This window comes from Haemorhous mexicanus, chromosome 33 (genome assembly GCF_027477595.1).
Source record: "Haemorhous mexicanus isolate bHaeMex1 chromosome 33, bHaeMex1.pri, whole genome shotgun sequence".
Lineage (NCBI taxonomy): Eukaryota > Metazoa > Chordata > Aves > Passeriformes > Fringillidae > Haemorhous > Haemorhous mexicanus.
In genome coordinates, this window is record NC_082373.1 from 1,775,310 (window position 1) to 1,797,211 (window position 21,902).

The window sequence follows — 21,902 nt, forward strand, 5'->3', positions numbered from 1 at the left end:
GGAAATGGGGCAGGGGGTCCTGGCCCCCCTCTGTGCCTGCAGGTCCTGCTGAAGGCACCCCCGGGGGCACGGGGAGGGGTCTCTGTCACTCCTGGAGGTGCCAGGGGGAGTGAGGGGCAGAGCACAAACAGAACCAACAGCAGGTTCACCTCTGAGAGCAGCTTGGAGGGAAATGGGAAAAGATCCCCCAAAAATTCACCTGGAGGGGCAAAGTTCCCTCCCCAGGACTGGTGGGACTCCAAGACCCAACTGGGCCATACTGGGAGCACTGGGTTGGTCCTCCACCCTCTGGAAGGATCCCAAACACCAGCTTGGGGTGGTTTATCCCTCTCCAGAACCAAACTGGACCATACTGGGAGCACTGGGAAGAGCCAGAGGGGTTTCAAATAAAGACTGAGACAGGCAGATCCATTAACCAAAATATCCTGCAGGTTCTATTCACAAGGAAAAGCTCCAGTCCATCTTTTTATTCAGTTTTTTTTTTTGAAAAATTTCCTGACGTTACAGAACTAAACTGAAATGGTTTTTTTTTTGCTTTTTTTTGCTTTTTTTTCGTTTTTCTTCCACTCTTACATTTCATGACAAAAACAGAAACTTCATGAGCCGAAAAAACGGGGAAAGGAGGGGAGAAGGTGCTGGGGGGGTGGGGAGAGGAGAGAGAGAAGCTTTATAAAACTAAGATTTGGGGTTCAGCAATTTTAAGAGCTGAACGAAGGAATTAAAATGCTTTTTAATTTGAGAGAAAGGTGGGTGGGGGTGGAGGGGGAAAAAAATATAACCCCGAAAAAACAGAACAAAAACGAAAAAACAAAAAAAAAAAAAAAAAATTGAAACAAACTGAACCTGGTGAGTGGCGCGAGGCTGGAGGAACCGAAAATGTACAAACTAGTTTAAAACCTGGGTCGGTGCTAAGGGGCCGCAGATGGATGGCGAGGCGGGGGGGTCCGGGGCCCCCCTAACTGCTGCCCATGCCCCCGGTCTCCGAGGAGAGCCTGCAACGAGAAAAGGGCGTCAGAGGGACCCCCCAGCACCGAGACGGGGTGGGAGGGACGCCCTCGGGGGGGCAGGAGGGGCCCAGCAGGGACCCCCACCTCAGGAGGGGTTTGCACAAGCAGCCAAGGGAAGGGAGGTGCCCCCCGCCCCACCCCCCCGGCTCTGGAACGGCGCTGGAGGGGTCTGGGGGGGTCCTGGGGGTCTGGGCTGAGCGTGGTGGGCTCTGCTCTGAGGGTTTGGGGAGGGGGAGATCCACGGGACCCCCCCCCCCCCCAGGTGGGGCGGGGAGGAGGCAGCGGAGGAGGGGGAGCGCAGGGAGAGGGGGGGGGCACCTCCAGCAGGGACCCCCGGGGTGGCAGGGGTGCGGGGGACACACAGACACTGCGTGGGGTCCCTGGGCCAGCAGGGACCCCCCAAGGGCAGCCCACCCCCCCCAGCCCCGCCGTGGCGGCTCCGGGCTCGGCCCTCGCTGCGGTTTGGGGGTGTGGGTGGGGTGGGGACCCCTCCCCAGGCAGAGGGGACCCCCGGGCCGGGCCCCGCTGCGGCACAGATCTACCAGAGCAGATTCTCACCGTGGCAACTTTATTACAGGTACAGACAGTTAAGAGAGGACAGGTGAGGCCCCCAGGGCATCGGGGATGCAATTCCCCCTCCCCCAAAAAAATCACAGAGTCCCTTCCCTCCCCCCTCCACCCCCCTATCCCACCCCAAACCCCACAGCTGCTCCCAAACTACTCAAAAAAAAAAAAAAAAAAAAGGGAAAAGGAGGAGAAATGGAAAAAAAAAAAATGAAAAAAGTAACAAGCAACAACTAGAGGCAGGCAGAGAAGGAGTTGTGACCGCTCACAGGACAAGGGGACACAGTCTCTCGGCCGGCAAGAAAAGCTCTGCTGCTGCCACGGCAGCGCCAGCTCCGTACAAAGGAAAATTAAAAAAAAAAAACCCAAAAAGAATTAAAAAAAAAAGAAAAAAAAAAACTGCTGTTCCAAGTCTCCTCTCCGGGGTTCCTGGTGCTGCCACCCCCTGGAGCAGGCTCAGTACGGGGAAAACCTTTGCTTCTCCGCTTTGAGTTTGTTAGTGACACAGGGCACGGCGGGCGCCGCGGCGCCTTTGGCCGCAGACACGACATTTAGCGCCAGGAGAGGGACAGGTTTCATGCCAAGCAGACTGGAGACACAAGGGGCGGTCGGAAGAGGGTTGGGGAGGCTGGAGGGTGCGTCGGAGGCCCCCGCGGTGGCGAGCGAGGGGGTGGTGGTGGAGGAGGAAGAAGAAGAAGGGGTGGAGGGTTGAGAGAGGTTGATGCTGAGGTGGTCAGGGATCGTGACGGAGGCTGCCTGGGAGGAGGGTTTAGCGCTTTCTAAACTGTAACAGAGGAGAAAAGGAAAAACAACAACAAAAAAAAAAAAAAAGAAAAAAAGAAAAATAAAAAATAAAATAAAAAAAAATAAAAAACACGGGTGTGGGTGGGAGGGAAGGAACAGCACAAAATGCGAAAAAAAAGCACAGGACAAACAGCGAAAACGGCGCAGGAGCCGAGCTGGGGGAGGAGGAGGAGGGAGGGAAGGAGGGAAGGTGCTGCCAGGCCTGGCCCAGCTGCACACGGGACCCCCACACCCCCCCAGAAGTCCAGAGAGAACCTCCAGCAGCTGCTGCTGAGGGAGCAGGGACACAGCCCGGGGACCCCCCAGCCCCTCTCATCCGCCGGGAGATGCCACTCCCAGCTCCAGGCAGGGAACAGGGGACAGGGGACACCAAGAGGACAACCTGAACCAGAGCAGAGCCAGGTGCTGCCAGCAGCACCAGCAGCTCTGGGATGGCAGCATGCCACTGGCACAGGGCTGGGCAGCCCCTCCTGGCACCCCTGAGGGTGGCACAGCAGAGCCAGGCTCCCCCCAGCCCCTTCCTCACCCTGCAGCATTCCTGGAGGGCAGTGGGGAAAGGGACAGCAGGCACGGGGAGGGGACAGGGACAGGGGAAAGGGGACAGGGACAGGGGAAAGGCCTTCCCCCCATGTGGGGCAGGGCAGGGAGGGCACGGCGAGGCCACGGGACTCACCTGACATTAATTAGATACTGGGCCAGGCTGATGCTTGCTGCAGATCCAGTTATGGTCACCTGCCTGTCAGTAGAGCCTTCCACGGGGTTGGCAATCTTGATCTGAGCCCCGGACATCTGGCGGATCTCGTTGATCTTGGCGCCCTGACGCCCGATGATGCAGCCAATCAGCTGGGAAGGGACAGAAACCACGGGGTTAGCGCTGCCCCATGCTGCTCTGGCACCTCCTGGGGGGCACACCGGGGAGATTCCTGCAGGGAAAGGGCTGTCCCAGCCCCACAGGCTGCCCAGGGCAGGACACCGTCCTTGGGGGTGTCCAAAGTGAATGGTGAGGATGTGGCCCTTGGGGACAGTTGGACTTGGTGGCCTTAAAGGCCTCCTCCAACCCTGACAGCTCCACGATGATGGGATTCCTGGGAGTGGGGTTTCAGTTGGATAAGGGATTGAAAAAGGGTTTTTTTGCCTTGAGGATCACTGGAATGGGACAAGGGACATGGTGGCAGCCAGAGTGGCCCGAGGAGGTGGCTTGGGATGCAGCCATGAGCCCACCACAGCCTCGAGGGCAAGGACAGTGACCTCAGAGCCCCCGTGAGAGGGGCAGACCCTGGGGAGCCGAGGGGCAGCCACCCCCACCCTCAACCCCCCCCAGGATACTCACATCGTTTGGAATGGTGAGTTCATGGGAGGTGGTTTGGGCAGAGGCATCCAAACCTGCTCGGAGACAGAGAGAGGGGGCCCAGGTGAGGGCGGGGCAGCCGGGGGGTGCAGCACCCCAAGTGCTGCCAGGTTCAGGCTGCCTGGAGGGCTCCGAGCGGGCGGGGAGGGCACGGCAGGCTGGGAGGTTACTCCAGCCCCCGCTGCTCCCCACCCCTGCCTCCCTGACCCCCAGAGTTCTCCCCTCTGTCCCCTCCATCAAGGTGGGACAATCCCAGAGCAGGGGGCTGGCACTGGGGGGCTCCAGCCAGGCACTGGCCTCCACTCCCACTCCGGGTCCGGTTTTTAAAGGCCACAGCTCCCCTCATCCTCCTCCTCCTCCTCCTCCTCCTCCTCCTCCTCCTCCCTGCTGCCCTGCAAGGCCGTGCTAGGGCAGGCACTGGCTGGGAGGCTGCTCACACCCCACACAGGGCTGAGCTCGTGTGTCTGGGGCGTTTTGAACACACTTTTCCACTTCTCCCCCCTTCCCCAGCTCGCTCCCTGCGAGAGGGAGCAGCGGTGGTGGCCTCGAGCCCTCACTGGGGCTGTGGCAGGGGGACACGGCAGGTGACACCCGGTGCTGTCCCCTGACTCCCGGGGCAGCTCCAGCTCCTGACAGCTCCAGCACCTCCTCGGCTGGGGGCTGCTCCCCTCTGAGTGTTTTTTGGGGTGGGGGGAAGGTTAAAGCTCGGGGCCCACAGCTCGCTGGGACAGCCGAGCCTCCACCCAGTCCTGCTGCTCTCCACTATCCAGCTGTGCTCCAGGGCCCAGGCAGCTGAGCCAGGCTGCACCTCCAGCCCTTCTGGGGCTCCCCTCAACCCCCTTTTCCCTCCCCATCCGGGCAGCATCTATCAGGGAGAATGAGACCCCGGGCAGCATCAATACACAACAGAGTAACTACAGATGGTGTGTTTGGATCATTACCCCAATAGCCTTTCACCTCTGCAGAGCTGGAGTCAACGCCTGTTAAGATACAAGTCACAATGAGTTTGGCTGTCTCAAGTTTAGTTTAGAGCCCCAAATGGGTCATTTTTTGATTTTTTTTCTTTTTCTTTCTTTTTTTTTTTTAGGTGGTTTGTTTTTTTTTCCAGCCATCTTAGCAAATCTATGGTGAATTTGGTACAATCAGCAGTTGCCTGCTTTGGGCCTGGAGCAGCTGGAGGGGAGAGAGCGGGTGCTGCGGGCGGGGGGCTCCCAGTGCGCTGGCAGAGCTGCGAGGACGGCGGGCACCGGGGAGGGAGGGAGGGAGGGCAGCAGCGTGGATGGACAGACGGACGGATGGAGGCCCTGTCCCTGCGGCCCCCAGACATGTCCCAAGAGCAGAGGTTACCTGGCTGGGCCCGGGCAGTGCTTGGGGTTAGGTTTGTGTGAGCTCGGCCCCCAGACGGGAGCCGGGAGCGGCCCGGGCTGGGCTCCGGCCGCGCGCGAACGCACACGGAGAGAAGGAGCTTCCATACCACTGAATCCAGTGTTGCCATGAGACATTGGAAAGTGTGACTGTTGCATTGCCAACTGGTGCAGCTTGGTCAGCTAAAGGAGGGAGAAGGGAAGAGAGAGGGAGAAAGAGAGAGAGAGAGAGAGAGAGGCTGGCGTTAGCCATTTCCCGAGGCCGGGGTCCAGGACTCGCCGCGCGCACCCGCACGGACGCGGCCCCGCGCCCGCCCCGGCCCCTCCGCGCTGCCCCGGCCCCGCCACGGCGGGCTGGGGGCCGTGCCCACCCCCCCTCGGTGCAGCAAGGGCTGGAGGAGCGCAGGAACAGAAGCAGAGAGGAGCGGGAGGAGGGAGCAGGTGCCCGCGGCACGGCGGGGGAGCGCAGGGAGCGGGCACGGAGCGCGCTCGGCTCTGCCGCGCCAGCCCGGCTCCCTCGGAGCCCCCGTCCCCCCCCCCCTGTGCCAGACCCCCCTCGCTGCCCTACGGGTGCCAGGAGCAGAGAGCAGCCCCTACGGGATGAGGATGGGTGCCAGAGGATGGAGGTGTCCGACAGCGCCGGCCGCTGCCGGGATGGTCCCTCCGCTCCCGACCGGCCCCGCCGGGCTGGGCCGGGTCCAACCCCCCTCCCCGACTGCCACCTGCACCCGCTCGCTGGGCCAGCTGTCCCCTGCCCCGGGAGAGCCACCGTGACAGAGCCACCGTGTGCTGGCTGGGGGGGGGGGGGCGGTTCTCGTGCCAAATTGAGGGGGGGGGCAGGGGGGCAAAGGAAAAGCCAGAGCTGGTGTGAAATGCCAAGCCAGGGAGAGGTGGGTTTGGAAAAAAAATATAATAAGGAGGAGGGAAGTGTCAGAGAGGAGGTGGGGGAGGATCCAAGGAGAGATCTGAGGCCGGATGAAGCTGGCTGCAGGAGGGCCAGCTGAGGGGGGTGGGTGAGTGTTTTTTGGGGGGGGGGGGAGGTTCTGGGGAGCTCAGATCAGATCGAGTATTCAGCCCCAAGCTGAGCCAGCTCGAGTGGAGAAAGCACGGAGAAAATTTTTTGGCAGGTGGGGGAGGAAAAGGGTGGATTTCAAGACAAGAAGTTGTAAATAAAAACTTACATCTGGCTGTGGAATGGCATACTGTCCTTGAATGGTATAGGCCTACAAAAGGAGGAAAACAGTCCTATTAACAACCATCGGACAGCCACCCAGGGACAGACAGATTTCAACTAGCCAGGAAGTCAGAGAGCCAAGGTGGAGAGTTCTCCGGGGCGAGGGAAGTGGGGCAGGAGAGGCGGGGACGGATAAATGCTGTCACAAGCAGTTTCTAGGCTGGCGGTTACTCGAATTGGCCTGACGTGGCGGGTACGGGGAGGGGGTGGGCAGAATCGGTGCCGTCCCCCCCCCAAAAAAAAGGTGGCAGACAAAAAAAAAAAAAAGAAAAAAGAAAAAAAAAACAGAAAAAAGGAGAAAAAAAAAAAAAAAAGAAAAAACCAACAAGAGAACGGCTGGGATCTTGATGAAGATGTTATGGTGTGGTGAGTCCGACAATGCTGCTATCCCTGCGCCCCCGCGCAGGCAGGGAGGATCCAACGCCCCCGCCGGCCCTGCTGCTGCTCCTGGCCCCTCTCTGCCCCGGCCCGGCAGCTCCCCCGCCTCCCCTCCCACCCCCAAAAAAAAAGTTTGCCCCGTTCCGAGTCCTCTCGTCACTCCACACGCCTAGGACAACGTCGGCGGGCAAGCTACAGGTCAGTGCTGGCGCTGGCTACCACTGCTCACACGGCCCAGTGCTCGGAGGGGAACGAGGCGAGGGCCTGACCTGCCACAACTCCGTGTCCCCGAGGTTACAAGGGACAGCCACACAACTTCAGATTCCTCCTGAAGCTACCCAGAAAGGGCGAGGCACTGGCTGGGGCCTGGCTGGCTAAGGTTTGGGGAGGTCTGGGGGGGCCGGGCAGGTGGGGGCGGGTGGGAGAGGAGGGGGAGAGGGGGGTACACAGCCTCACTTCCAGGTCACCGGAAGAACTGCAGCCCAGGCTGGAATTGGCCCAAGTTCGTTGCCATGCAGTGGCTGCCGGGTGGCCTGCGTGAGGAGAGGTTGGTGGGCTCAGAGTCCAGTTCCCAGTGGACAGGAGTCCACAGCACAAAAAGCCACCGTTGTCGGTTTTGGGGGACGGGGACAGGGATGCCACCCTTGTTGGCAGTCTCAGAGAGGCCAAGGATTGAACGGGCCGTGGAGACTGAACTCCCCTCTCACCTCCTGAGGTGGTCCCTCCAAGTCAGAGTTGAGGCACATGGATGGGGCGGTGTGGGGGTAGCTCGCACTGCCGCTGCTGTACCTGTCCTGTGGATAAATTAGAGGACTTCAGTCTCCAGGGCTGTCAATCCGAAACCTTTCGCTAACACCAAACTCAACATCCACATTAGCTCAGTGCTGATCGAGGGCTCGCCCTGCTCTACGCGCGACTCTGAGCTGCGAAGACAGAGAGCGCAAGGCCCACCGGGAGCGGGGCCCGGGGGCTGCTGCGGGCCTGGGCCGGGGACGGGGGCGGAAAGAAGGAAGGGGGAGAAGAGGGGCAAGGGGAGGGAAGAGATGCGTGGCTGTGGGAAGCCTGCTCCTCACTGCTCTAACGGGGAAGGCGGCCGGCTCCCGCCCCGGGGGTCCGCACTGCGGCCCCGCCGCTGGCCGGGGCGCGGGGGCTTCCCCCGGGTGCAGAGCGGCGGGAGAAGCTGTCGGGGAGGCGGGAGGGGGGGACTGACCGGGTTCAGGTGGGGAGGAAGAGCCAGGGAGAAGGGCAGGGGTGGGGAGGAAGGGGACGGCGGCAGGTCCGTCCCCAGAACAAGCGTGGCGGGGCTGGGAGCGGGGAGAGCAGAGTCAGGCCTGGCTCTCGGGGAGGCCGGCGGCAGCTACACCCCTTCCCTGACCCCCTTCCCTGCCTACTGAGGCCCCCACTGACAAAGCCAGGCCCTGCCCACCCCGAGGGGCGTCCCTGGCAGCAGGAAGGCAGCGGATGCGTTGTCGCCGTGGTTTCTCCGAGCGTTGGGGCAGCCTCGGGGGCGCAGGGTGGGAGCAGCTGACCCGCGCCCGGGCCCGTTACAGCGGGACAGGATCCCAAGGGACACCTGTGCCCTGTAAGGTGGCTCGGGGCAGGGCTCGGGCCACTCCCCAGCTCAGCGCAGGAGGGACTAAAGCCCAGTCACCTGGCACTACTCCTATCTGACACCCTCCCCTCCTGAGAGACGAAGCCTTTGCGCACCCCGACCCTACCCACGGCACAGGCTGAGCCTCTGCACTCCGAGAACCAGTGGCAGAGAGCAGAGAACCCCCAACCTCCGGGCCAGTCACCCACAGGAGGTCGCAGCGAGTCCTTGGAGCCAGCCCGAGGCAGAGGGGCAGAGCCTGGCTTAAGCAGCTCGGCCCCACTCAAACCCCCACTGCCACCACCACACTGGCAAACGGATTTTTGGCCGGTTAATTCCAGGAGTGTTTTCCAGCACTCTCTCCTCCCAAATCGGCCCTTTTCCCTGCTGCCCTCCCTCAGCAGAAGGAGGGGGCTGAGGCCCAGCAGAGCCGCCTGGGGCCGAGGGCACAGCGTGGGTGACGGGCACGCGGAGCGGCCGGGGCGCGCTGGCAGCTCGGAACGACCCCTGGCCCTCCCCACCCCGCACCCCAGGAGCAGAGGAGAGGCCTTACCTGGCCGCCTGCAAAGATGACGGGAGAGCTGGATGGCTTGGGTCGGTAGGGGATGGTGACACCCTTCGGGGGAGACTGCGTGACAGGCAGAGGGGACAGGTCAGACACCGAGCGCCGCTGGCACCGACAGCCCCCCCCCCCACAACCCCGGGGCTCTGCTCTGCACTTCCAGCTGGGCCTTTGGTGACCCAGGGCAGCGTGACTTCTTCCTCACCCTGGGCACAGGGCCGAGGGAGGACACCCAGGAGCACAGCAGGCCCGTGGGTGACACCATGAGCTGCTCTCGAGGCCCTGCTCGACCCTGGTTTTAAGCAGCTCCGAGCCTCACCTGGATGAGGCTGTAATCCCCAGCTATCCCTTTATCCCCCAGCAGCTCCTTTCCTCTCTCTCTCCTCAGCATTTCCACCCCCCCTCCAAGGGCAGCAGGATCCCCTGCAGCACCCAAGTCCCCGGGACAGGCCCAGGGAGGGGCCCTACCTCAAGCATGACGACGCAGATCTGTTTGACGCACTCGATGATGGACTGTGGGATCCCAGCAATGGTGATGGCTCGCTCAGTCGAGTTGGGCAGCATGTCCCCTGCCACCTGGACCTGTGCCCCCGTGCTCTGCCAAGTCGAGGGTTAAAAATAGCCTGTCAGACCCCGGGCAGGGCTGAGACCTCAGTGACGAACCCCGTGCATGGTTATACAGAGCCAAAACTGCTCCCCCAGCTCCTCCTGTCCCCCAAAATAAAGTCCTTTAATCCCAGCTGGATACAATTCGGTCACCAGGAGCCTGAGGCAGCAGAGGGGGACCTGGCCTCAGCCTGTCCCTGTAACCCAAGCCAAGCCAGTCTCCATGCCAGCAGAGTTAATCCAACAGCACCCAGTGCTAAATGGCATGGCCAAGGGCAGCGCTGGCCTGGAGCCCATCTCCCTCTCCAAAATCTGGGAAAAGGCTGGGGAGAGGGCAATCAGGAGCCATGGGAAGGGCAGAGCAGGAACCCAGGCTGAGAGAGACAGCACTGGGCAGAGAAGGGTCTGCCCCAAGTCTCAGTTTGCCAAGCACTAAAATACAGGGAGCGCCAAAAACTCCCAGGGATGCCACATCCCTCAGGCAGGGACAACACGGGGACTTGCCCCTGGGGACACCTGAACCCCGCCGTGGGTCCCCTCGGGCTGGGCAGCACGCACCTCTCGGATCTCCTTGATCTTGCAGCCTCCTTTGCCAATGAGGGACCCGCACTGGCTGGCGGGGACCACAAGCCGGAGGGTGACCGGGGGCCGGCTGGCAGCTGTGCTGTTGGTCATGGAGCTGCTGATGTCCTGCGAGGAAGAGGAGGTGTTGAAGGCTCAGCCCTGCTGGGACGGCACGCGCTGGGGACGTGCCCGGCACAGGGACAGGGAGGTGACGCTGGCACCGGTGGCCGAGGCCAAGGTGACCTCGGGGCTTTCCCAGGACTTCCTCAGCAGCCCAGAAAAAACACGGATGTATTTTGGGGAAGCGGCAGCCAAACTCTGCTGCCTCGATGGAAATGGGTTTAGGTGCTGGCCCAGGCTGGGCCCCACCTCAGCCAAGCAGGAACCGGTGCTGGAGAGGGACAAGGGACTGGGCAGGGGGGGCTCGGGGACTCCACGGCTCCAGGGTCAGCACGGAGCCTCCTGCTGCACCAGGGATCAAGGCAGCAGCTCCGGGAAAAACAATCCCGGCGCCGATTACAGCGGTCATGTGCTGGCAGGGGGAGGGGAGGCACAAGGCCAGGGCTCAACTGACCTACTAAAAGCAAAGCTTCAGCTCCAAGGCCGGTGCCCAGAGCGCTGCAGAGCCGTGCAGCCCGTGGAGGACTCTGGCTCCCTGCATTCAGCACAAACAGCTCCAAGCCCTGCAGCCTTTAACGCTGCAGCGAGAGCAGGGGGGTTTGGGGACAGAGCTGCCAGCACAGGGTTGTTTGTCCCTGGGTAGTGTCCCAAATCCAAAGGGTAATAGAATTTGTGCCCCCACAGGCAAGGTGAGGGCCTCAGAGCTCTGCCCCACACCAGGTGAGGAGCACTCTCAACTCCTGCTTCCTCCAATGTAGAAATCTCAATATCACAGCCCTGATCAGGCTCTAACACCTGCAAGATCCAGGTTATCTAGCAGCAAAATCCCCCCTGGAAGTCACTGATTTAACAGGACCAGGGACACGATGCAGCTCCTCCAGCCCCAGCTCCTCCTTGGCAGGGCTGGGTGCGCTGGGGGGAAGTGGCACCAGCACGAGCAGAGCCAGGGGGATTCCAAGCCCTGCTCTGCCCCACGCTGTGGGCAGGAAGTCCCTGTGGGGCCCTGGCTCCAGCACTGCCTGGACCTTGCCCCAGCGCTGCGCCGGACAAAGATCGGGGCCAGGCAGGGAGACGCCGGCTGCCCGTGCGGAACAGCAGCCAGGGGGCCCAGGGCCGGGGTCAGCTCTTGCTGAGAGAGAAGGGACAAACAGGGCAGTGACTGCAGGGGGCCACGGACACACCTCTTCCAGTTTGTCAATGATCATCGCAAAAGCTTTGAAGATGGCGTTGGTGGGTCCCGCGAGGGTGATGATCCGCTCGGGGCAGTTCCCTTCCGAGATGTTGATGCGAGCTCCGCTCTGCGGGGAGGCAAACGCCACCTCAGTGCTCCGGGATTCCTCCGGATCCCCCGCCGGGGACAGAGCCCTCCCTCCTCCTCCTCCTCCTCCCCTCCCTCGGCTCGGGCAGCCATCTTCTCCTCCTCGGCTTCCTGCCGCGCCTGCCCACAGCTCCCGGCATTCCCCGCGCCGCCGCCGCGCCGCCTGCGGAGCCCGCGCCAGGCCCGCCATCCTGCCCCGCTCCCGGCACTCACCTCCTCACGCATCTTCTTCACGGACTCCCCTTTCTGTGGGGGAACAGAGAAGGGAGAGAGGCGTCAGCGCCGCGGCGGGCAGGCAGGCAGGCAGGGAGGGGGACGGGGAGAAGGGGAAAGGGAGGGCTAGGAGAGTTTGTTGCTCACTTACCTTCCCAATGATGCTTCCCACCTCCTGGGATGGAAACAAAAGCACCGTTAGTCAGCGTTTTAAAAACTCCTGGAGCCCCAAGCCTAAACTCGGCTCTTTTCACAGTCAAAACAAGCTCCTGAGCACTTGAGTTCTGCCCCTCAGATAACTGGGGTTTATCCCAGCTGTGCTGATCTTGTTCCCACCTTAGCTCCCATCGGGTCATTCTGCCCACCACCCCAATAATTATTTCCTTTGCTGGCTGCACCCCAGGATCTGCCCGGGCACCAGCAGCACACTCCTGGCCCCACAGCAGCTCCAGGAGATCCCACGGAAGCTCCCAGCCCACCCCGTGTCAGGCCGGGGCTCCAGGCAGAGGGCAGGGGACACGAACCTTTCCGTGCATGAGTAGCCGGATGGTGAGCGTGACATTGAGACCCCCTTCGATGACTCCGGTGTCCATGGTGGGCTCAGGCTGCGGCAGCGCTCGGGCCTCGGCTGGGGGGAGAGGGGCCGGGTGAGTGGGGGGCTGTGACTTGAGGGGCTCTGCCAATCCCCCCCAGCCTGTCCAGGCAGGATTCCAGCCTCCCTGTGCTGCTTCTCCCTTCAAATCGCCCCCTGAAGTGTTGGGACAATCCGTGGTGGTTTAGCTCCTCCTCCTATGAATTTCCAGAGCTGACCTGGCCCGATCCCACCTGGATCCAGCAACTCTTGGGATCATGAGGGTCCTGCTCAGCCCCTGCCTCCTCCCAGCCCTGCTCCTTGCAGGGGCTTCCCTGAGGGACAACTGAATACTTCAGGGTGACTCTCGGTAGCACGGGGGACACAAATGGTTCCTGGACACAACCAGGGATGCTGAGGAGGCACTGAGGACTAATCGTGGTCCCTACAGGTCCGGGGAAGCCGCTGATCCCTGCGAGCCCCACACTTCCCAGCCCAAGTCTTCCTGCAGCTGCCCGATGGGAGCGGGCACTCCAGTCCCGGGGCTTTGGCCCTCTGTGCAGCCGGGATTATGGAGAAAATAAACGCCATCCGCGCTCCCGAGCCCGCGCAGGGCCCCTTGGAGCAGGTTCCGAGGCGATTCCCTCAGACCCAGATAAGGCCACATGAGCGCACGATCAGGTTTCAAACCACCTGAGTCGGCAGCGGTTGCAAAACAGCCCGGCCGGCCCCAGCCGAGCTTTTCAGAGGAATCCGGTAAATAAACTCCCTTTTCGGCCACCGCTCCTGCCCCATCAAAGTTTAACCGCGGCCGAGGCAGGCCCGGGGCCGCGCTGCCTCGCTGGCACCGGAGGGCTTTGCCGCGGCCTCCGTGAGCTCGGCCCGGCGTTCCCCCCTCATCCAACCCGGTCCGGGGAGCGGAGCCCGGGATCGCAGCCCCGGCAGCGGGGAGAGGGCAGAACTGGCCCCGAGCCCGCCCGCCCCGGGGACAAAAGGGGCTGAGCGCCCCGCCGGGGGTGACGCGGGCCCGGGCCGGACTCCCGGCGAGACCCTTCCGCAGGGAAACTTCCCCGAGCTCGGCCCCGCGCCGGATTCCCCCGCCCCCGGGACCTCCGTCCCAAAGCCGGGGACGCGGCTGCTGCGGCTGGGACGCGGCTCCGAAGCCAGCCCGTCCCTGAGGCGGGGACGCGGCACCAGAGCCAGCTCAGCCATGCCGGGGGAGGGGGGGAACCGGGCCGGGGGTCCCGGCTCCGAGCCGGGCCGGGGGGAGCGGGAGCGGAGCGGCTGTTCCGGAGCAACCCCGGGGCCGCGATGGAACCCCCGGATGGGGCCCGATCACAAGGCGGGTGAGGGGGATCCCGGGCCGGCGGCTCCGAACGGGACCCGGAGCCCGGCGGGTGGAACCGGCCGAGGGCCGGGAGAGCGGGGGGGCCGCGGGGAGCGGGGCTCGGGGGGGTGGGGGGAAATGGGCCTCTGCATCCCGGACCGGGCCGGGAGGCACCGGCCGGGGCTCCGAACCCACTCTGGGCCGGGAATCACCGTTCCGCTCCGGGCAGGCCCGGGGGGACGATCCCGGATGTCCCGGGGGGGCGGCGGCCCCGCGCGGGCCCGTCCGGGGCCTGGCCGTGCGCCCCCTTCCCGCTCCGGCGGGGGGGAAAACAACAGCGCGGGATGGCGGAAAAACCGGGCCCGGGAGGGAAAAGAAAAACTCCTTAAATAAAAAAAAAAAAAAAAAAAAAAAACTAAACGGAAAAAAAAAATTAAAAATTAAACTCTAAGAAAACGGAGTAGAAAGAAAGAAAAAAAAATTCTCCCCACGCCCCTCGGGGCCCCCCCGCAGCCGGCCCGGGCGGGGGGCGGCGGCGCCATGTGACGCACGCGGCGCCCCGAACCCCCCCGGCCCGGTTCCGACGGGCGGGGAGTGGTGGGGGGGCGGCGGGAGGCGGCACCGGCGGCCCCCGAGCCCCCTGAGGCCGTTTGTGCCCCCGGCCGGTGGCGCGGGGCGCGCGGGCCGCACAGGCCGCACAGGCCGCGCAGGCCGCGGGCGCCGTGAGGGCGCGGCCGGCGGGGGGGCGGCGGGGGGGGCCGCGCGAGGGCCCGGCCCGGGGGGGATCGGACCCGGATGGCTGCCGGGGGGGCGCGGGGGGCCCGCGGGGAGGGCCGGGGGGCGTTGGTGGGGGGGCGATGGGGGGGGGGGGGGGGGGGGGCGAGGGGTCGGGCCTACCTGTGTCGGCGCCGGTAACGGCGTTGGGCGAAGGGCGCTCCGGGCGGAGCGGGAGGAGGGAGGGCGGGAGGGAGGGGGGGGGAGGCGGGGAGGGAGAGCGGCGGGCGGGCGCGCGGGATGGCGGCGGCGGCGGCGCGGGCGCGGCTGCTCCGGCTGCGGCGGCCGCGGGTCTGGGAGGGGGCGGCGGGCGCGGCCCGATTTACACCCGCCCCGACCCGGAAACGCACCGCGCGCGCGGGGCGGGACGGAGCGGCCGCCGCCCCGCACAGCGCCCCCTGGCGGCGGGGAGGTCCGGGAAGGGACTGGGGGCACTGGGGGGACACTGGGGGGCACTGGGGGGTAATGGGGGGTAATGGTGGAGCTCTGGGGGAAATGGGAATAAAGGGGAGCGATTAAAGGTGTGGTAGAATTGTGTATGGGGAGCCTTGGGGCAACTGGGGGGCAATAGGAAGGGCTGGGGGGCAATAGGGGTACGGGGGGCACACCCGAGGAGCATTGGGGTTTGTGTCCCCCCCAATCCCAGCCCCCATCGGCGCGAAGGAGACGCTGACGCACATTGGGGTGTCCCAGAGCTTTATTGAGGACAGGGGGACACCCCGGGACCCCCCCCGGCAGCAGGGGATGGGGGACATGGGGACAGGATGGGGGTTCCAGGTGGTCCCAAGAGGTCCCAGGGGGCTCCTGGTGGTCCCAGGGGTTCCAGGAGGTCCTGGCGGGTCCCAGGTGATTCTGGGGGGTCCCAGGAGGCTCAGTCGGAGCTGCTGGAGGAGGAGGACGAGGACGAAGAGCGCTGGGGGGGACAGCAGAGCCATAAGCCGCCGAGGGGGGCTGGGGGTGACCCCCAGTGTCCCCCCCCGCCCCGGGTCCCCCCCACCTTGTGCCTCTTGTGAGCCTTCTTCATCCTCTTCTTCATCTTCTTCGCGGCCTTCTTGTCCAGCCCGGGGGGGAACGAGGGGAGCACCCCCGGGTGGGGGAGCACCCCCGGGTGGGGGGGCTGCGGCGGGGGGGGACCCAAGGGGGGGCCCGAGGGGGCCAGAGGGGGCCCCGGGGGGAACGGGGGGGGCCCAGCGGGGTACGGGGGCTGCCCTGGCCCCCCCAGCGGGTTGGGGGGCGCCGCGGGCGGGGGGTACACGGGGTTGGGGGGTGGGACCTGGGGGGGGTACGTGGGGTTCGGGGGGTACACGGGGTTGGGGGGGGGCGGCTGTCCTGAGGGGGGAAGAAAAGAGGAGATTGAGGGGGGGGGGAGGGTCTGACCCCGGGGGGGTCAAGGCAACCCCCCCCCCCAGTTTGGGGTGTCCCCCTGTACCTGCACCAGGGTTCCACATGGTGGGAGACTCCGGGACCTGGGGGGGGGGGCACGGGGAGTGAGCGGGGACCCCCCTGAACCCCCCCACCGCTGTGGGGGCCCGGGGGAAACTGAGTCACGGGGTTTGGGGGTCCCCCCCCGGAGCTGGATCGAGCCTGGCGGCGGGGGGGCTCTGGGGGAGTCGGAGGGTTTGGGGTGCAGGGGGATTTGGGGTTTGGGGTGCACGGGGGGGGTCCTGGGACTTCGCTCCCACCTTCGCTCCGGCCGCGGCCCCTCCCGGCAGGAAGCGGGGCGGGGCTTAGCCGGGGGCGGGGCTCAGGGCTGGCTCCTCCCCGGGGCGGGGCATGATCCTACTTCCCCCCCCGCCCGGTTCCCGGTCCCTCCCTGCCCCCCCCGTGCCTCAGTTTCCCCGCAAGTCCCCCTTGGGATCCCGGTGTCCCCCGGCCCGCTCCGTGCCTCAGTTTCCCCGCAAGTCCCCCTTGGGTTCCCGGTGTCCCCCTGCCCGCCCCGTGCCTCAGTTTCCCCGCAGATCCCCCTTGGGTTCCCGGTGTCCCCCTGCCCGCTCCGTGCCTCAGTTTCCCCGCAAGTCCCCCTTGGGTTCCCGGTGTCCCCCGGCCCGCCCCGTGCCTCAGTTTCCCCGCAGATCCCCCTTGGGTTCCCGGTGTCCCCCTGCCGCCCCCTGCCTCAGTTTCCCCGCAGATCCCCCTTGGGTTCCCGGTGTCCCCCTGCCCGCCCCGTGCCTCAGTTTCCCCGCAGATCCCCCTTGGGTTCCCGGTGTCCCCCAGCCCGCCCCGTGCCTCAGTTTCCCCGCACGCACCTGGCGGGGGGCGGCCCCCGGGCCGGGGTCCCCCGGGGCCGGTGCGGGCCCCGCGGCCAAGCGCTGGAGCCGCTGCAGCGCCCGCTCGGCCGAGAGCCGCGCCTCGGGGTCCGGGTCCCAGCAATCCTCCAGCAGCTCCGGCAGAGCCCCCCCGGGCTGTGGGACCCCCCCACCCCTGGCTCAGCGGGGGATGTCACCCCCGAACGGGGACAGCCCCCGGTGCCCTCAGCATCATCGCTGGGCAGCGGGGAGGGGACCCCTGGGCAGCGACCCCCCCCCAACCACCCCAGGGCACCCCCCCTCGGGTTTCCCGAGTCACCCCGCACACCCCCCGAGACCCTCTGGGGACCCCGGGGTGACACCCCAAAGCACGGGCAGGGGGCACCCGGATACCCTCAGCATCCCTGTGCACCCGGGCAGGGACCCCCCCCCCTCGGACCCCCTGCCCCCCTCCCGGGACCCCCGCGGCTCCCCGCTGCCCGCGGCCCCCCCCGGGCCCCCGGCGGGGCTCCCCGGGGCTCTGACCTGCGGCGTGCGGTGCCAGGCGGGCGGGATGAGCGGCCGCCGCCTCTCGTCCGCGGCCAAGCGCCGCAGCTGAGCCCCGCTGGGGCTGGAGCCCAGCTCGGCCTCGTACGCCAGCCGGAACGGCGGCACCGGGGCTCCTGCGGGGCGGCCGGGAGTCAGCGGGGCCGGGGGGCCGCGGGCAGCGCGGGGGGACCCGCGGGGGCTCACCGGGGCTCAGCGCCTGGCAGCGGGACAGGATCTCCCAGAGCAGCAGCGCCAGCGCGTAGACATCGGCCTGGCGCAGCGCCCGGCCCCAGGCCCGCAGGTCCAGGCTCTCGTCCAGGATCTCGGGTGCCAGGTACCGCTGGGTGCCCGCCTGTGCCACACCGGGCCCTGAGTGTGGGGGCATGGGGCCACCAGGGCCACTGGGGCCACTGGGGCCACCGAGGCCACTGGGAACACCAGGGCCACCAGGGCCACCGGGGCCACTGGGGCCACCAGGGCCCCAAGCCAGGGATGGGCTCAGCTGGCAGCCACAGCTCACACTGACACTGACATTTGGGGTGCCATCCCCAAGCCAGGGCTGCCACCTCCCCTTCCCATGCCATGCCATGCCATGGATCCCATGCCATGGATCCCATGCCATGCCCTGCCATGCCATGCCAGCCCATGGATCCCATGTCATCCCATGGATCCCATGCCATGCCATGCCATGCCATCCCATGGATCCCATGCCATGCCCTGCCATGCCATGCCATGCCATGCCATGCCATGGATCTCATGCCCTGCCCTGCCCTGCCATGCCATGCCATGCCATGCCATGGATCTCATGCCCTGCCCTGCCCTGCCCTGCCATGCCATGCCATGGATCTCATGGATCCCATGCCCTGCCATGCCCTGCCATCCCATGGATCCCATCCCATGCCATGCCATGCCCTGCCATGCCATCCCATGGATCCCATGCCCTGCCCTGCCATGCCATGCCATCCCATGCCCTGCCCTGCCATGCCATGGCATGCCATGCCAGCCCATGGATCCCATGCCCTGCCATGCCATGCCATCCCATGGATCCCATGCCATGCCCTGCCCTGCCATGCCATGCCATCCCATGGATCCCATGCCATGCCCTGCCATGAAATGCCATGGATCCCGTGCCCTGCCATGCCATGCCATGCCATGGATCCCGTGCCCTGCCATGCCATGCCATCCCATGGATCCCATGCCCTGCCATGCCATGCCATCCCATGGATCCCATGCCATGCCCTGCCATGCCATGCCATGCCGTGGATCCCACGCCATGCCACCCCACCCCTGCCACCCCTGTCACCTTGCGGATGGCCACGGCGTGCCGGCTGCTGGCGCTGTCCTGGGCGCACGGTGGCAGCGCCAGCGCCAGCCCGAAGTCGCCGATGGCACAGGTGCCATCCTCCCGCACCAGCACGTTCTGGCTGCTCAGGTCCCGGTGCACCACGCTGGGCTTGTACAGCCCTGGGGACACCGGGGGTCACGAGGAGGGGACATGACAGGGGGCCCCAGGGCAGGGGACACCAGGGGTGCCACCCTCACCGTCACGCCACAGCTCCTGGTGCAGGAAGGCCAGGCCGCGGGCCAGGGACAGCGCCAGGCGCATGCTGCCCGCCCAGGTGCCCACGTGCTGCCCCAGGAAGTGGCGCAGGGAGCCCTGGGGACACGCGGGGGACACGGCTGGGGGGCGTGGGGCACCCCCCCAGTATCTCCCGCACATCCTCCTCCCCCCACCGGGCCCCCATCCCCACCCCTGTGCTCCCCGAGTGTCCCACACCCCCCCCCCGAGCCCCCTCAGTCCGTGGCACACCCCCGAGCCCCCCAAACCCCCGTTACAACCAAGCCCCCCGAGCCCCCGATACTCCCGTACTCCCCGTGCCCCCCAAATTCCTGTTACACCCCCCTGGTACCCCCTGTGCCCCCCAAACTCCTGTAACACCCCCCGGTACCCCTCAAATTCCTGTTACACCCCCGTGGTACCCCCCAACCCAAATTCCTGTAACACCCCCCGGTACCCCTCAAATTTCTGTTACACCCCCCTGGTACCCCCTGTGCCCCCCAAATTCCTGTAACACCCCCCGGTACCCCCCAAATTCCTGTTACACCCCCCCCCCCAGTATCCTCTGTGCCCCCCAAATTCCTGTAACACCCCCCGGTACCCCTCAAATTCCTGGTACCCCCCCAAGCCCCCCAAACTCCTGTTACACCTCCCTGGTACCCCCCCGAGCCCCCCAAACTCCATTTCCCCCCACACTCCCGGTACCCCCAGAGCCCCCCAAACTCCTGCTACACTACACCCCCTCGGTACCCCCCGAGCCCCCCAAACTCCCTTTACCCCCCCACCCCCGGTACCCCCCCGGTACCCCCGAGCCCCCCAAACTCCCGTTAGCCCCCTCCCTCCGGTACCCCCAAGCCCCCCAAACTCCTGTTACACCCCCCTGGTACCCCCCGAGCCCCCCAAACTCCCTTTCCCCCCCCCACCCCCGGTACCCCCGGTACCCCCGGTACCCCCCCAGCCCCCGCGGTGACCCACGGCCGGGTAGAGCTGCAGCACCAGGAGCCCCCCCCGGGCTCGGGGCGCGGCCGCCCGGGTGTGCAGCAGCCGGGCCACGTTCTCGTGCTCCATCAGCGGCAGGGCGTGCACGGCGCGCTCGGCCGCGAACCTCCGGCCGGCCCCGGCCGCGAACGCCTTGATGGCCACGGGCCGCTGGCGCAGCGTGCCCCGCCACACGGCCGAGAAGCGCCCCCGACTGCAGCACCTGCCCCGTGCCGGGGACACAGGGGACACGGCTGGCACCGCGTGTCCCCAGCACCCCGGCGGCCCCACGCAGGGATCACCTTTGGGGGTCCCCGGGCACCCTGCGCGCTTTGTGCCCCTGCCCACGGACTGATGCCCCCTCTGCCGTGGGTGTCACCATGTCCCCTCCCCATTTGGGTGCAACATCCCTGCGTCACCTCCTTCTCTGCCCTCGCACTTGGGTGCCCCCGTGAGTGTCCCCTGCCCCGTGGGTGTCCCTCCCCTCGTGGGTGTCCCTCCCCCCGTGGGTGTCCCTCCCCCCGTGGGTGTCCCTCGCCCCATGGGTGTCCCCCCATGGGTGTCCCCCCCGTGGGTGTCCCTTGTCCCGTGGGTGTCCCTCCATGGGTGTCCCTCGTCCCGCGGGTGTCCCTCGCCCCGTGGGTGTCCCCCCGTGGGTGTCCCTTGTCCCGTGGGTGTCCCTCCCCTCGTGGGTGTCCCTCCCCTCGTGGGTGTCCCTCGCCCCATGGGTGTCCCCCCATGGGTGTCCCCCCGTGAGTGTCCCTTGTCCCGTGGGTGTCCCCCCGTGGGTGTCCCTCCCCCCGTCCCCCCGTGGGTGTCCCTCGCCCCGTGGGTGTCCCCCCGTGGGTGTCCCTCCCCCCGTGGGTGTCCCCGCCCCGCAGGTGCCCCGCACCTGCAGGAAGTGCAGCGCAGGCAGGTCCGGGCTGGGGGGCTCCGGGGGGACCCCCATTCTCCGCCCCCCCCGCGGTGGGTGTCCCTTGCGGGCCCTTGTCCAGCGCAGTCCTGGATGGGGGACACCAGGGACACCCCCATGCGGGGACCCCCCACCCAGGAACCCCCCAAAATCAGGGACACGGGACCTGGGGACACCAGGGGCCAACAGTCCCCCCCAGCCAGGCGGGGGACATGGGGAATGTGGCATCCCGGGACACGGGGGACAGCCCACCCGGGACACCCCACCCCAGGGGTCACAATGACACCGGGGACCCCCCGCCGCAGGGACGGGGTGACACAACACTTGGGGACCCCCCCCCGGCTCCACCCCCCACTCTGGGAACACCAGAGATGTGGCATTTGGGGACACCCAGGGGACATGGGGTAGGGGGTGGCTGTGCCCGGGGGTCCCCCCGTCCCCGCCGTGTCCCTGTCCCTACCGAGGACGCCCAGGCAGGTGAGGAGGATGAGGAGGAGGGGGCAGGCACCCAGCAGCCACATGGTCCCCGAGGACCCCCCCCGGCCGGGCACTGGGGACAAAGTCTGAGGTGACACGGAGCCCCCCCGACCCCCCGGCTGTCCGGGGTGGTGGTGGGGGACACTTTAGGGGATCCTACGGCTTCCCCAGTCCCCCACGAGTCCCGGGTCCCCCTCATGGACCCCCCTTGTCCCCCAGGGTCCCCCCGTGAGCCCCAGCCCCCCTCTCCCCCCCGTGGGTCCCCCTGCAGGTGTTAGCATCCCCCGCGTGTCCCCTGTGTGTCCCCACCCCCGAGTGCCCCCCAGAACCCCCCGGCCCCGTACCTGGGCCCTGGCGGGGCCCCCCCGGCCCCCCGTTGGCGCCCGTGGCCGCCGCTGTCCCGGTGGCGTTGCCATTGCAGAGGTGGCCGTGGCACAGGCACAGCAGCACGGAGCTGCCGGGGTGGCCCGCGGGGCTGGGGGCGCAGGTGGCCGAGGGACAGGAGTCCCCCCGGCCCCCCCAGCAGCCTGGGGGGACAGCGGCACGGTCACCCCGGGCGGGGGGGAGGGTGGCAGGGGACAGGTGGGACCCCCGTGCGGGTCCCCCCCGCAGCGGCTCCTCCCCAGCGCCGCTGCAGCCGCTGCTCAAGGCCAAGGCCAAGGCGGCCGCTGGGGAGGGACCAGAACCTCCCCGATCCCCCCAGCCCGGATCAGCCCCCGCTCCTGCCCCCCGGCCCGGATCAGCCCCCGCTCCTGCCCCCCCCAGCCCGGATCAGCCCCCGCTCCTGCCCCCCGGCCCGGATCAGCCTCCGCTCCTGCCCCCCCCGGCCCGGATCAGCCCCCGCTCCTGCCCCCCGG

At 66.6% G+C, this 21,902-nt stretch overlaps 2 protein-coding genes across 10 annotated transcripts; both read right to left on the minus strand.

Annotated features, from left to right (window-relative positions):
• Nucleotides 1-432: 432 nt before the first annotated feature.
• Nucleotides 433-14,588, minus strand: PCBP2 (poly(rC) binding protein 2). Of its 9 annotated transcripts, none has more exons than XM_059871992.1 (16): nucleotides 14,469-14,586; nucleotides 12,198-12,301; nucleotides 11,825-11,848; nucleotides 11,674-11,706; nucleotides 11,324-11,440; nucleotides 10,017-10,148; nucleotides 9,321-9,449; nucleotides 8,844-8,918; nucleotides 7,407-7,493; nucleotides 7,167-7,232; nucleotides 6,269-6,310; nucleotides 5,198-5,270; nucleotides 4,665-4,703; nucleotides 3,706-3,758; nucleotides 3,049-3,218; nucleotides 433-992 (listed from the first exon to the last, which is right to left on the minus strand). In XM_059871992.1, the coding sequence occupies exons 2-16, from the start codon at nucleotides 12,264-12,266 to the stop codon at nucleotides 956-958; spliced, it is 1,146 nt and encodes a 381-aa protein (XP_059727975.1). In that variant the 5' UTR covers nucleotides 12,267-12,301; nucleotides 14,469-14,586; the 3' UTR covers nucleotides 433-955. The 9 variants fall into 9 exon arrangements, with proteins under 9 accessions (XP_059727975.1, XP_059727976.1, XP_059727977.1 ...); XM_059871985.1 differs by lacking the exon at nucleotides 433-992 and adding an exon at nucleotides 1,938-2,355 and having other exon boundaries at nucleotides 14,469-14,588; XM_059871993.1 differs by lacking the exon at nucleotides 7,167-7,232.
• A 436-nt stretch (nucleotides 14,589-15,024) lies between these two features.
• LOC132340829 (anti-Muellerian hormone type-2 receptor-like) lies at nucleotides 15,025-21,069 on the minus strand. The gene is made up of 10 exons (XM_059871974.1): nucleotides 20,548-21,069; nucleotides 19,653-19,878; nucleotides 18,662-18,776; nucleotides 18,423-18,583; nucleotides 17,324-17,471; nucleotides 17,117-17,253; nucleotides 16,592-16,747; nucleotides 15,775-15,811; nucleotides 15,343-15,674; nucleotides 15,025-15,258 (listed from the first exon to the last, which is right to left on the minus strand). Exons 1-10 carry the CDS (start codon nucleotides 20,967-20,969, stop codon nucleotides 15,217-15,219), a joined length of 1,776 nt encoding a protein of 591 aa, XP_059727957.1. The 5' UTR covers nucleotides 20,970-21,069; the 3' UTR covers nucleotides 15,025-15,216.
• Between the last annotated feature and the right edge of the window lie 833 nt (nucleotides 21,070-21,902).

What these genes read in the sequence shown, in the direction of transcription:
- PCBP2 (XM_059871985.1), bottom strand. Translation starts at nt 12,266, where the DNA reads ATGGACACCGGAGTCATCGAAGGGGGTCTCAATGTCACGCTCACCATC. An exon ending in GGCTACTCATGCACGGAAAG is followed by an intron (nt 11,849 to 12,197) that starts GTTCGTGTCCCC and finishes TTTCCATCCCAG; the next exon opens with GAGGTGGGAAGCATCATTGG. An exon ending in TGGGAAGCATCATTGGGAAG is followed by an intron (nt 11,707 to 11,824) that starts GTAAGTGAGCAA and finishes GTTCCCCCACAG; the next exon opens with AAAGGGGAGTCCGTGAAGAA.
- LOC132340829 (XM_059871974.1), bottom strand. Translation starts at nt 20,969, where the DNA reads ATGTCCCCTGGGTGTCCCCAAATGCCACATCTCTGGTGTTCCCAGAGT. An exon ending in CTGCGCTGCACTTCCTGCAG is followed by an intron (nt 19,879 to 20,547) that starts GTGCGGGGCACC and finishes GGCACGGGGCAG; the next exon opens with GTGCTGCAGTCGGGGGCGCT. An exon ending in CGGGGGCCGCCCCCCGCCAG is followed by an intron (nt 15,812 to 16,591) that starts GTGCGTGCGGGG and finishes CCCCCCCCCCAG; the next exon opens with GTCCCGGAGTCTCCCACCAT.